A 14898-nucleotide genomic window follows, 5' to 3' on the forward strand; every position below is an offset into this window, starting at 1 on the left:
AAAATTTAATTTACTTTAATTATAGCACTTGAATCACGATTTAGACGGAACTGGGTTCGTTGTTCGTGTTTACTGATGTCAAATTTGGCTCTTTGATGATGGCAAAACTCTCTTTTACGCGTACTGAGAAACTACTTAATTCTTCGTAAACTTCACTTTTTAATTGGGCTTAAAATATTCGCTTTTACCACGACGACTTAAATCTCTTATTACTCTTTATACTTTATAATTGAGCAAGACTGACTGTCTTGTCATAAAGCTTTGATAACGGCAAAACTGCCAAACACACACAAAACGGCTACATCTCAAACGTCCAGCAAAGCATACAAGCCATGATCAATGTCCCTCTCTTCTCTTTAAAACAATTTCCCTTTCCGTACCACTTTCAACTGAGCCTTCGAATAAATACGATAACACGTAATTATCTTGAAACTAATTAGGCTACGCAGCGATATCGCTCTTACCGCAATGACCAGAGATAAAATTTTCACAAAAGAATAAACTTAATCTTTTAACACGTAATTTCTTTACAATTAGGAAAACGATTTAAACAAGATTAACAGCATTAAATAATTCTTAAACAAAATCACATACCATGATCGAAATTGTGTTCGTTCTGAATTAGCGACATTTAACGTCAAAGTAAATTGAAATTCACACATACAGGGTGGCCCAACAGTACTGTAGGTGGTCAAACCACACAAATCGTCCGTTTGAAGTAGTTTACACAACAATATGTATTGATGGGGTCGAAATGAGTATCTCGAAAACGAAGTGTCGAAAGAGAGTACTTATAAAGGGCAGACGAGACACATCTACTGGTCGAAACTTTCATCGCAAATATCTGCATAACGGAGTAGCGGAGGAGGCAATACTAAAACTTAAACAATCGAGTGGCGGAGGAACATACCTACAAAAGGAAAATGCAATATTGCAGAGAATTGTTTAAGGTCTTGATTCTCTTTGCATTATACCGAGCCGAAAGGTCGGATGTTCCAACCTGGGTTGGGGTAAGAATTTTTCATATGTGGTAGAGATGGGAATTTCCTTAGTTTAGTTTCGAGTATCCTGTCGGCTACTCCGAATTAGATTTTCCTGCAGTTTGCCTAATACGTAAGGTAAATATCGGAGTAGTATAGAACAACTTATAACCTTCTGCCAGGGAAACCTCTAAAAAAGATATACGCTACCGAATGCAAAAAGAATGAACTAAATATCCTGAAAACTGTAGGAGTAGTTAAGGCCTCAGACAGACGGACGGACAGAGAAAGGAACTGCAATAGCGCACCCAACTTCATTGCAAAATGCACTAAAAAGTGTACTCTTTAAGAATATTTAATGACAACTAGGTAGTATTAGCCATTAAAAAAAGTATGCCCCCTTTCACCATATATACGTACGCCACTGGCCACAAATTCAAAATACGTAGATTGGTAGCAAACTTTTTATAATTTTGGATACTATAAAAAGCTTCTTTTAAAAAAATTTTGTTTTGAGATATATTCAGTGTTCCAGACAAATGTTCACTCTGTATATGGACAAAATTGAATAGACATGAACTGTAGCTATATGTATAGTGGTACAAATTAAACTGTCAAAAACAAAAATTGATTTGCTGGGATTATAGTCGATATATAGACGGAATATTAAATATAAATTTATCTGTTTCGTTTTATACTCAATTTTCGAAATTTTATTTTATTTTAAAGTGAAATGGTAAACCGAATAAACGAGCGAGCACCTGTCGGTGGAACTCGATTTCAAAATCATAGGTTAATGATCATTTGAAAAAAGTTGGGTGGTTGTAAACTTGACATTCCTAAATGAAATCGGTTAGTTGTACGGGAGTTCGACGTTTTGTGTAGCCATTTTATATGTGTAGGTACCAACGATACCACCAATGACAAATTTAACGCAATCGCCGTGTTTAAAAGTATCCACCAACGTATTTATTTTGGAACGGGACGAGACAGTGAAAAAGTAGACACTCGAGGCGATATATTTTTCAATGCATTAAATCATACAAAATCAGAAACTTCCTTTTTACATTTGTCATATAAGTTTATTATTATATCCGCATAATAAATAATCAGATTTGAGAACGGTTTTTAATTACATATTTTAAAAGATGCATTTCTATGAATGGTCGTTAAATATGAATTACATATAGCAGACCGAGATAGAATTTTCATTCAAGATGAGCACGCTCGCATACCTTCGGAATGTTATCCAGATGTTGGCTAAAAGTCAAAACTCGATGTACTTTTTGACCTGCTTTGGGTACCTCTCGCACCCACAATCCAGATGTGGGGATTCATTAAAATACAATATGACACAAAAGGGATCGTTCATACAAAGTTTCGAAAATCTTGACTTTCAAACGAAGTCAAAACTTTATTGACAGGCGGACACTTGAAATCAATATAGAAGAGAAACTACCCCCATAAATCGCTGCTGCTATATTTAAACCTCTTATGTTGTGATCACAATCAATAAGCGTCTACGTCCGGTGAACGTGAAATACAGCAAAGTTTTAATCTAGTTTGCGGTCAATCGCTGAAAATGAATGACATTCCGTAAGCTTCTATTTTACTAGTGAGACACGTCTAGTATAAATGCATTAATCCCACTCGCTATTTTTGGCGCATATGTTTTTATTGGAATCTGGTATGCATGTAATAGCGGTGAACTGTCGTAGTCGATTTTGTGTAGGAGATAGATCGTATTTTTAGATATTTTTATTAATCGTCGCTATTATAGTTAGTTAACCTAAGCCGAGTATTTTCAGAACTGTTAACCGATTTATATCAATCAGAGAAACTTTACTATTATAAGATATTTTACTTAAATCTTGCGATATTCGTCGAGTTTGTATGCAAATGCAAGCTTCCATTTGATCTCCGCCGACACAAGTTACTACCTACAATTTGTAACTTAGTTGAAATGAAAATACGTTGGGGGTTTACGAGAAGAATGGAAATGATCCGGCAAGTTATTCGTTTAGTTTTTAACTTCTTTAGACTTCCGTTCGTAAATGTTAAATCCTTGAATTTCTACTAACGGCCTATGATGATATTTGACATTGACAGGAAGAGCAGCGTCGAGACGCTAAGTTACACAGTTTCCGGCGTTTCACGTTAACAAACGAAAAACACCGGCTTATTACAACCATTCGTTTCCTGTATGACAACTAATTTCTGTTTCTTAGTTTATTTATATAGCAACCCTTCATTTTTTTCTCCTCGTTTTCTTATGCAAAGAAGCGCGCACTGAGGAAAATGTAATTATCGAGCGCGTTGTTTCCGTCGTTCTAGGAATCAAATTACACGTTTTTTTAAAGTAAAACGGCAGATATACCTGATACTTTAGTAACCAATTAGAGTATTGGATAGAATAGATCATATATCTACAACAAAATTAAGAGAAAATATAACAAGGCTAAAGTGGCAATAAATCTTTTTTGAGATGCGAGGGCTTTTGTCTTGCGTAAATCATTTGTTTGGAAGATATACCAAACAGGTACTTTACAGGGTATAATGTTTCATCCACAAACAATTTTCGATGCTACCCATATTCAATCTCGATTGATTGCAATTTGCATATTTTTGGAAACAGTCGAATGTAGCAAATTGATCTTAAGTTATTAACATACATTTCACGCTGTTTATGGGAAATTTTTCGAAAGCAATTCCCTTTATGTGATGGTTTTGGCCATCCGTCCGTAAAAACTGTCAAAGTTTATCACAGTCTGTCGCATCCCTGGTCGAATCATTTCATTAAACCTGTTCGTACGAATTTAACCGTGGCAATTTCAAATGAAGTAGCATACGACATCCTTGCCATTTATTTCGAGCCTTATGGGGGGTTTTTACAATCATTATCGTTAGTTCACCTTCCCTACCATGAGATCATTTAGAAATAAACAACAGAAATCATTGAATAAAAACACTATATTCAATGCAGAAACAGAGGTATGGTTTCATTGGTTAGCGACGCACAATAAACCTTTGTTTCTATGGGCCATTTTTTAATAAACTATAATGATGATGAACTAATCATTTTTTACCAACCGCAAGTTAGTAAGGGAGGTATTTGCATTGGGGTAAACAATGACCGGCGCAGGTGTGTGGATGGTATCTGTGCTAGCCACAGCAAATTTTTTTTAATGTACTTAGTTGCGAAAGTTTAAAATGTCGTCTTTTTGTCAAGAGATGGTATTTAAAGCGGCATTTTGTTGCACTACAAAACGTCATATTTAGTTAAACATGTCGAATTTTGTGCCGAATAAACAGTAAGTGATGATTTTCCTGTTCAATCAGACGAAAAAAGCATCGGAAAGTCTTCGAACTCTTGAAGAGACTTATGGCGATCGTGTTCCAACCGTCAAGACTTGTGAACGCTGATTTCCACGTTTCAAAAGTGGTGATTTCAACGTTATTTACAAAGAACGCCAAAATCGCCCAAAGAAGTTTTGTTACTTTTTTTTCTTACAGATTTAATTTCGTACGCCATCTAGGTATTTCCTTTGTAAACTCGTTTAAGGATGTAAATTACTCATGTAGTAAATTTATTTTACCTTAGTTATTTTCGCCGCTAGAGGCCAACCGAGTGGTATAGATTTTTTATTACCATAGTTCTTTGTTTTGTCGACGGAGGTCGTCCAGATGTTCTATCCCTTTTTAATTTGATCTTGCGCATAAGCGGTACTTTTTTCTTTCAATGAAGATTCTGCCGTCATATTAGTTACATGGAAATTATTTTTCTTCGGTACGCCATTACTTTTGTACTGACTTCGTTTCTACCTGGATAAGGGCTTAATAGTTTTGGCTCTCACTATATATCTTTGTAGTGATTGCTCTTTCCCTTTTTTATGTCTGCGGCTGTGCTCCATTGAAGCGTTTTACGGGTTTGTATCTGAACATAATCAGTACGAGGTAGGTATATTTATTACACAGCATTTTTCCTAATACATAATTGTTAGGGCTCTATCTTCCCTAAACCTTTTCTTGTAACTTTCTCTTAAGTTCTCATCGTTTCCTCTTTTGCATTATCTTTTACGTTGTATCTACCTGGATATTACCTACTACCTACGCAGTACGTAAATGACACCGTATTTTTACCTGGACTCGCCATCTTATTAGGATTTTTTTATTTTAGGTTACTCCTTGATATAACGTTTGATTACATACCGGTTTTCGATACAATCGAATTGTAATGACTATCTTTGTTTCATAGTCATTTAACGATTATAGCTCCGGTGTTTTCCGCGGAAGCCTGTTTTGATTTTAATAATTTTCTCTGACTACGTGTTAATGCTCTTTTTCCTAAAAATTTGTTTTGCTAAATTTGAATATTGACATTTCAGATCTAGATCTTCAATTATAACCACAATTCTTGTTTATGTTCTATCCCTGTCAAGTATTTTATTTCTTTAGCTTATCAAGACAAGAACAAGAACCTCTTAGTCTGCCTTGTTTTCCCCTGCAGGTAAGTATTATCTTTTCTCTTTTGAAATTTACTAAAGACTAAATGGCGCCTATCCAGTTTACTTTTACTACTTTCCCCTTTTGCTTTTTTTTTGCTAGTGTACAAAAACAGCGTTATTCACCCACACCTCTCTCTTTGCCTGAGCGTACCGTGTGCATATCTCAAGGAAATTTTCTTACATTTGCTGAAAGTGAACGTAACAGTTTGCAGACGACGAATTACAAGCATAATTGGACGTAAACGTTACACATACACAACAAATAAATGACGTGGCAGTTAAATGAAAAACGCAGACAGGTTTTCCATCCCCATTTGGAAATAAATCACTGCACTAATTCCATAGTCCGATTTATAATCTACGCACACTGTAACTGAACCATCTTTTTTTTAAAAATTGGAACCATTGGTGTGTCCCACGGACAATAATCAATAGGCTCAATAACACGTAATCCCTGTAACCTATTTAATTCTGCCTTCACTTTTTCTTTCCTTACAAATGGAAAAGGATGTGCCCAAAAAAAATTTCGTACAAGATCCCGGTCAACCTTCGCCCATGTGTTTACCAAGCAAAATACATTTTTTAGCAATCTTAATGTGCAAGCAAACACATTGCAAATGGTTGCCTAAAAGTTAAGACTATCCTTAATTAAAATTTATATAATTCATATTTCTACCTGCTACTATTACATGAAGAGAGCGCATGCGTACTTTCTTACATCGATGGGTACATTACGATCTAGCTGTCACACTGCGTCCTTCTCTCTCACACGGTACAGTACGGTTCTCGCGGTCGCGCGAAAGAGAAACATGTGTATTGTTCCGTGTGAAATTTGGTTTTGAATTTGTATTTTGTTCAACATAGGAAAATTTACCCTTAATACCGCTTCAAAGCGAACGGGAACGGAAGTATGTCTGGAAATAAAAGCGATAACAACGTGTGTATTTTCGAGATAAAACGCCAGTGAGACCGTATTGTAAGGAAGGGAGTTTTATGTTTTAAAGAGTGTTTTAATCGCAGCTAATTTCTCCAGCGGTTTCTCTAGTAGCGATAAAGCTTTAAAAGTTTTATTTTGGGGAAAAAAATTCTGAACAAGACCGTTGCTGCTAATTTTCAGTCACGTAGTAAGCGGTAATTGAAATCAGAAGGTAGCCTAATTCGTCGTAACAGTAACGGCTGATTAAAAGCGAGTTCCTAAAAGTGACGTCTTTATACATCGCCTTGTGCGATAAACGAAATGTTGTATACTAAGGCATGTGGTAGGGAATTTAAAAAATAGATGCATTTACCCGCAACAAAATCTAGTTAATAAATAGGGCAAAATTAATATCAACAGAGCGGAACATGGGCATTTTATTCGTATTCGTATTCACGACCTCGAGTATTAGTTTCGAGAATTTGTAGCCGGTTTGCTTGGATCGCGATTCATACGAACTTTTCTTCGGTCAAATTTTGCATTCGTCACGAAGATATCGTTACCGGGGCCGTGCAGAACGTCAACGGTATCATCGTTTCCATATTTCCAATGAAAGCGGAATTTTCGAAGAAGAGACAAGATCGTTTGATACCAGAAGTGAATATTACCACGTCAATAACTGTAAGTTATTTTAAATTTGTTTATTTGTATAAAGTAATCGTCGATTATTTTTAGGAATAGGTATATTAAATTTGTGTAATGTAATATTCCTATTCCTAAAGGGATCGACCCATGAAAATTATTTACATGAACCAGATTTTGTATTGTATTTATTGATAAGAATCGACTCCTTACAGAGGATTTGACTTATTTTGGTTGGATTTAAGTTTTGCTTAGCATTCAGATGTGTGTGTGTATATTTTAAACAGAAGAATAAGAATTTTAAACAAGAAATAGGGATCAAATTTAGCACGGACCCGTTATCACGGGTTATCAAGTCCAATAACTTGGTAAGAAAAATTGAACTTAATCACCTTTGTTTTCTTAATATATTCAATCAACTAAGGTCACATGCGTATTTATTCGAGTTCAATGAAACCAGAGCATTAGATTTTTAATCTCAGATTTTAAGGAAAGCTATCCGTAAGGTAAGCGGTAGACGAACATTTTTTATTACAGAGCTAGCCGTGGGCAAAATAAAAATGATTTGTCGTAGTAGAATCTTTGCCAGTGCTGTAGAGGTTTAATTTTATTTAATGCAAGTAAAAAAATCGATACTTGGGTACCAATAAATGGAAATAAGTGCAGAATAACAATATTAACATATTCGACAGCGATTACAACGTAATGATCCGATCGAGGGGCAAAATTGAGGCCGACTGCAGCGGCAGTGGCACTAAAATTCATTGTTAGTGTTTTTTATAGGATCTTCATGCACAATTGCACTCTCCTTAACTACTTCGATAGCAATCCTGAGAATTAGTGTAAATCAGCTTACTTGGAACAACTCAGGATAAATAAAATTTCACACTCAATAATAAGTAATAGCATAGAAAACAATGTTTTAAGTAACACACTAGAAGAATGGGCAAGCCATAACAATAACTCAAGCCGGTTTAGGAGGGTTGGAAAGTCATTGTAGAACATTTTACTGCACGGATCCTTTGAAAATACATTTCACACTGTTTATGTTGAAGGGTTTCGATTTTTACGAGTGTCGAGATTGTTAAATCGTTCATTCTTGTTGACATATTTGTGTGTATGACAAAGTGAATTGTATTGCGTTGTGAAGACATGTGAAAGTACTAGCGAAAGGTCAATCTGGTAGATTGACACTTTAATATCTAACGATATTGTGTTTACATCAGTATGCATCTTGGACGAGTTGAAACCTTCCGCTTGTTCCTTTCCAGGAAGTGAGATGCACGTGCTCAGGATGTCACGCTTGGGTCTAAGATGGTCTTTATAATTATCCATAGGTGACGTTAAAAATTATGGTGCCTATCTTTACAGATTAAACCCTTTGCCCTAAACTTCTACACATAGAGCTCTAATTACTGGAAGGCGCATATCCTGTTAATTAAAAACCTAAACCCGTTCGTTTCGGACCGCGTTTTACATATTTTTAGAACTTTAACACTAGTAGGTATTGCTATTTCAAGTCTAATCTAAAGATTGCTAGTTAAAAAAAACTGTGAATGAACTGTTTTATCAATGCACATGTTTAAAACTTACGTGTCACGTGTAGGAATTCTGATCTAGTATTGAGTATTCGCTTTGGTGCCTAAAAAGAAGCACTCATCACTTATTAACGGCAAATTGCTTCACAGAGACCATCAAAAGTGTCGATAGACTGAGTTTAAAAATTTGTATTTCACATTTGACTTGTGACTGAAAGGAATATTAACACTTTGGTGGGGCATCATAACAAAAGGACGTTTTTACGTGACTTGCAATATTCCCAAGTATTGGCGCCTTCTTTCTCTGATGTCTCATTATATAATGGCCAATTCAAAACTTATTAGGATTGATTAATTGAAGATGTCTGTATATGGGATGTTACGGTCTTCTGCATACTGCTATAGTGCTATTAATGTATGGGGGAGCATTCTTTCGCAATTAAACGTAATGGATCGCATAAAACCAGAAGGGAAGTCAATTGTCACGAACAACATTCCGGAAGTATATGCTATCAAATACTATTATTAAATTGAGAAAAAATATGTTTACCTATCTGGTTATAATTATAGAATTATGAGTTCAAGCTACCAGGCAGAGTGGTCAACTTTGTTGGCAGCTATTGCGGAAGTTTACATTTCGGTAACGTTGCCATACCATTAAAAATCACAGATGGCATTCGTGTTCTGAAAAAGCGGGCGTTAAACCTTCCTTCACGTATGATGAGATGAGATATAATTAAAATTAATTGACTTTCGTTTTGTACACTTGACGAATTCCTAAACACAATAAACGTAACCAATTTACTAAATGAATGTAAACAGAGATCAATTAATTCGTTTCCTGTTGAATTTATCAGCCAATTACTTTTAGTTCCGACATCGCTTGGACACACTGATGTACTTATATTGAATATAATGCGTATTATTTCATTTTGACTTGCCGAATGACGCATCCCTTAATAATGTAATTATGTACAGGTTAAACTAGCCGGGAGCGCCATCGAAATCAATACCTGTTGCTTTCCCACGCAAATGTGTCGTTTATTACAGAAATAAGATATAAATCTCATTACCCCTATTCAATGGGGTGAAACTAAAACTTCTAAAGGTGAAATCAAGCAAAACCCTTACGGTCAATTTCATTTCATTAATCATTTTTATTTTTACTTGACTAGAGGAAAGCGCTATGGTGTTCCAATTTAAAATAATATTTATTCATAACGCCCTTCCGATCGTAAATTTTTTTACGACTGTTGAGGCATATTAATTCCACGGCTATTATAGTCAGAAAGTCTCATTCTCTTTTGTTTGTTATTTTTAGCAAAATGAACGCGGATAAAATCCAATACGAAGAAACCCCGAAGCTGTTTGCCAATTAAATCACCAGGAATAGGAAATCCTATGATTGTGTATAGGCATACACAACAACAACACCGACGTATCTCAAAATTGTTGGTACAAAGAATATTGTATTTGCTACGAAATATAATTTTCGCCATTGTTTATTGAAGCTAACTGCAATTCTGCAGTCGGTCCATTTTTTCCTTTTTAAATTAAATAACTGGAATAAAGAAAGTACATTGCTTTTCCTACGGGTTTTCGCACCATTCTTAAATTTATAAAATATGCAATATAGCACAGGGATGATACAGGATGACGTTCAACAAATTAGAGACAAGCTGAAATTTGGCAAGGTAGTTTGTTTTAAGGTACTAAATACCCTCTGAAACCCCAGCGCCGAGACGTTGAGCCCGTCACCCCAAAACCACCCCTTAAGTGGCGTAAAATCTACCTTTTTCGAAATTTGTCCTAATAACTCTAAAACTAAGCATTTTAAGGAAAAATGTAAAGAGAGAAAAATTGTAGAGAAGAAAATTTCCTACGAAATAGGTATAACTACATCAATTTTTTTAGATGTTTAGTGGCGCAGATAAAATTTGTAGCAATTCGTTGAACAAGGTACCTACTTATTTAATTACGAGTACTTACTGGAGTTGAATCCTAAAAAATAGAAATATCAAGCTGAAATTTCGCATAGTACTTTGTTTTAAGGTACTAAATACCCACTGAAACACCAGCGTTGAGGCGTTGAGTCCATCACCCTAAAACCACCCCTTAAGTGAGGTAAAATTTACATTTTATTTGCATTATTCTTAATAACCCTACAAGTAAGAATTTTAGAAAAAAGTGACAAAAAATAAAACTTGTAGAATACAATGAAGTGGTATTGCGGGTTCGGGAGTAATTTGTGGGGGGTGGGAGACATAATTATTACACAACATATGCTAGAACGTTTAATATTTAAAGAACAAAAATAGGGAACTTATCTTAAAAAGAGTCTTCATCTGCGTCCACATATGTTGGGTTCATACAAGTAATGCCATTGCATTGCCCACATGCCATAGAGCAGCTAAGACCCATTCGCTTACATCTACATGCTTTTTTACAGCCCCCTGATGAGCAATTGCAAAAAATTTTTTGCAAAACCCATGTAGGTGCCATGGCTTGGTCTGAATGAATTGGGTGCAGATTTCCATTTTTTAGGATCCACCCCCAATCCTGCGGTGGTAAATTGTTATTTAACCAAGCCTGTACCTGCAATTTAAAAATTATGGTAAGGTACCTATTTCAACGCACCACATTATATTTGACTCACCTGATGGAAAACTCTAAATCCGTGATACTTTGCACTGTTTGAGGTAGGTGGTAATGATGCCAAGTTAAAATTGGTATTAAGGCTTCGTTTGGCTACATACTGTTGATAAAGTGTGTATCTAACACTATCCAAATCTGGTGTTTGTGGTACACTTTTGACATATGCTGCTATAAAGAATTGAGTTGTAATTTCTTCTAACTTCTCCTTTGTAGCATGAGGATTATAAAATTCTTTTAAGATGTTACATAACCTTTTCCTTTGAACGGTGTTTACTAAATTAATTTTGCCTTTATTAAACACAGCAGAGGTTGTGTCACAACCAGTCATAGCGTGGACACTAAGAATCACATCCTTTAGGTCTCCCAATCTTTGTTGTAAGGCCGATATATTGGTTACTTTATTTGGTTTAGATAATTTTCCCGGACGAATCATAAACAGCCTCTTCTGACAGTAATGGATTAATAACACCATAATATCTGTATCGTCGCTAACTACTGCTACCGCACCTTCAGGAAAATTGTCACTTATTGCGACTGCAGTAGTTACAATAAGAGTATCAGCATCACCATCAGCGAATTTAACATTGATTCCATTTTCGACCAACATTTTTCCGAGAGCCCGTATGAAGTTGCTTTTGTTAGTGCTGTTTGACAAAAAATCTGCTTTTGGTATCTTCACTGCAGATAGATTGGAAAAAGATACAATTGGTACCATTTTTTTACCCGAAGACCTGCGATTTTGCTCTACAATTTTGGTTTGCATTTCTTCATAGCCGTCGAAAACAACAGTGACACTTTGACCATAATGATATTTTATATAATTGTAGTATTGAGAAAATACATCTGAAAATATTGCTGGGTTTTGCCAAACAACTTTGTGTAGCAAGTGCCCTCCATCTATTACATAATGTGTTATGGAATTCGGATTTTGAAGTAATGGCGGGTGCAGCTTATCAAATAATTTGTATAACGTTGATTTGCTGGTTTTTCGTAATAATCCGTTGTCAAACAAACTAGGAGACCATGCAGCCAATTCATACTTAAAACACTGTTTTATCTCTTCAGGAGACGATGCAGAGCAAAGTATTCTACTAAAAAGAAGTGCAGGATCTACAGTTTTTTGTTCACCATTAATTTTTACTGATGAAATTCCTGATAAAAGCGATCTCACTTTGTCGTTACGTTTAAGCCGTAAGACATTGTAGTTGGTACCAATAATTCTGCTTATCACTTTTTCGCCGATTTCTGCAGCTTTGTCGCAGTTGACGTCACTGTTGGCCACAACACCAGAACTAATTGACATTAACTCTTTTATATCAGGATTAAACGGATTTCGTATCTCTAACCAATCAAATAGTTTGCGTAAATCTTGTTGATCTCGTTCTATTCGTGAGGACCGTAACTCCACATGTTGCTCGGATGTGAGTGTAATTACTCCTGAGAAATTTTCTAAGGCTTCACTTACTTGAAGACATTGGGGCATTCCACTTATCCAGCGAGATAATGTGCTGTCTGTAATTCCTCTTCCGTGAGTCAAGCCTCCAGAGGTTTTCATACGTCGCATAAGCTCTTGCTCAATTATCATATCTAACGGTGTCCCAGACCAATACTTATCGTTTCTACGAACTACATTACAATCTTCTTTGGTCAATCTTCTGTAATCTTCCGGATGCATACTATGTTTACAAGCTAACATATTTTGAACATAAAGATGACAACTTTTTGCATATGGCAAATGTCCTGCCGCATGGAAATATGGTAGCATGGAACTGGCACAATATAAGTGTAAATCCCAATCGGCAGTTCTATCTGCTTTGATTGTCATTTTTAAAATCTCTACCTGATTCCAATATTGACACCATAGTTTTGCAGTCCGATGGGAAGCTTCTGTTGTTTTAAATATTTCTTCAAAATTACTCAGTAGTCTGTTCAAAAGTAAATGGTCGTTGACATTTTCTATTTGAGTATCAGGGTTATACAGTTCTTCCAAATCATTTTTGCAATATTCAGGACTACCTGTATTTTTTAAAAATAGCAGTTGTGTTAATGCAGATTGGGTAAGCAGATGAGCACGCAATGCCCTCGAATAAGCATGACCATTAATTAGATGCGGAATACTATTCCCAGCGTAAACTGTAGCCCACAATTCTTCGAGCCCTGATCCTGACATTGTAAACCCTATTGCTCCCATAAATGACATTATAAGATGGAATGTTCCTAATCGCACAACTACTTGGGATAAATCGTCTGTAGGGTTTGATGCCAACACAATTTCTGTAGCTTTAACAAACAATGGTTGATCAAACGTTGCAATGCAGGTCTTCATATTAAATTTTTTGCATAACTTGAGTGCAAACACCAATGACGAGTAAATAGCAGTAGGGTTACTTGGGTCTAAATTTACAAAAGGCAACGGTACTACTTTACTAACCTCCTGTGAACCCTTACTTTGGATTTTTGCAGACATATATCCTTGCCAGGAAGAATTTGGTTGAAAGTTATTCATTTGACCATATGCCCAAAGACAATTTAACAGACTGGAAACCCGGAGACTTTCAGGTTTTAACACACAGAGTTTTTCAACTGTAATTTTGCTTAAACCAAGGATTGGCGGCTTATGGTAAGCTACGATTGGTGCTGTTCCAAACTGTCCTACTTGCAACTGATTTTGAGGCGTTTTGTGTAAAGGATCTATCGTCATAGCTTTTTCAGGTGTAACAACCATAACTCCGCCCATTGCATGGAAAGTTCCAAATCCATCCAGTGTTCGAATGTTAAAATCTGCATTATCAAATGCAAATTGTATAAATGATGGACTGCTAACATTTACGGATAATTCTGCTGCTGTGTTTTCATACAACATTACAGATTTATAGTGACTAACAAAACCCAAAGCATGTAAAATGGAGAGTAAATCTTTAGATCCAAATTTTCGGTGAAGATGAATACCCAAACCCAAGAGCACCGGAGATATATAAGACTTTGGGCGTATAATAGCGATTATGGCATTGGATAGGCTTACCATTTTTCGTTCGGTTGTCAAATTTTCTTTATCGGATGATGTCTGATTAAAGAGAGTACGTAAAAATATTTTTAAATTGTCAGGAATACAATCTTGGCCTCCGTTTTGAAATTCCGAATTTGTTGGATATGTATTTATTTCATAAACTTGTCTTCTTATATTCTCTCGTAATATGTTTGCTGCAGCAGTTATAATCCTAACACATTCTGATTCCTCATCTTTGTTTCTAGAATTGTACCACTGATCACTCAATATTTTTTCGGCATATTCTTTAAATGTCAGTATTAAGTTTGTTCCTACTTGTGCTGTATTTATTCTATCTTGATAGCAGGCAATTAACATGCCTTTTAAATAGGTTTTGCTCCACATGCAATCTTTGTTTTCGGTAGGTAGATAGCTTTCCATTTTTTCGTGCAAATCATTTAAGGAAAATTGACACATTTCGAGATTGTCGTTTATATAACTACATAGCGAGGAAAATGCTTTATCACATAGCTTATCAGATGGTCTTCCAGGTGGAGTAACTTTTAGTGGTTTAAAAAAATTGTCATGGCATAATTTATGGTAACGTCCTTCAGCAGCCACTAAGTCAATAGATGAATTTATTCTAGTATACACTTGACGTGCCAATTCGTTGTTC

At 35.7% G+C, this 14898-nt stretch overlaps 1 protein-coding gene across 1 annotated transcript; it reads right to left on the reverse strand.

Annotated features, from left to right (window-relative positions):
• Positions 1-10259: 10259 nt before the first annotated feature.
• LOC116167256 lies at positions 10260-14888 on the reverse strand. The gene is made up of 2 exons (XM_031482572.1): positions 11238-14888; positions 10260-11176 (listed from the first exon to the last, which is right to left on the reverse strand). Exons 1-2 carry the CDS (start codon positions 14697-14699, stop codon positions 10910-10912), a joined length of 3729 nt encoding a protein of 1242 aa, XP_031338432.1. The 5' UTR covers positions 14700-14888; the 3' UTR covers positions 10260-10909.
• Positions 14889-14898: the final 10 nt, after the last annotated feature.

This window comes from Photinus pyralis, unplaced genomic scaffold (genome assembly GCF_008802855.1).
Source record: "Photinus pyralis isolate 1611_PpyrPB1 unplaced genomic scaffold, Ppyr1.3 Ppyr1.4_LG3b, whole genome shotgun sequence".
Taxonomy (NCBI): domain Eukaryota; kingdom Metazoa; phylum Arthropoda; class Insecta; order Coleoptera; family Lampyridae; genus Photinus; species Photinus pyralis.

Bases quoted from the DNA above. Each gene is read 5' to 3' on its own strand.
- LOC116167256 (XM_031482572.1), bottom strand. From the start codon at position 14,699: ATGTGTCAATTTTCCTTAAATGATTTGCACGAAAAAATGGAAAGCTAT. The intron at 11,177-11,237 runs GTGAGTCAAATA...TTTAAATTGCAG, and splicing joins GATTTAGAGTTTTCCATCAG to GTACAGGCTTGGTTAAATAA.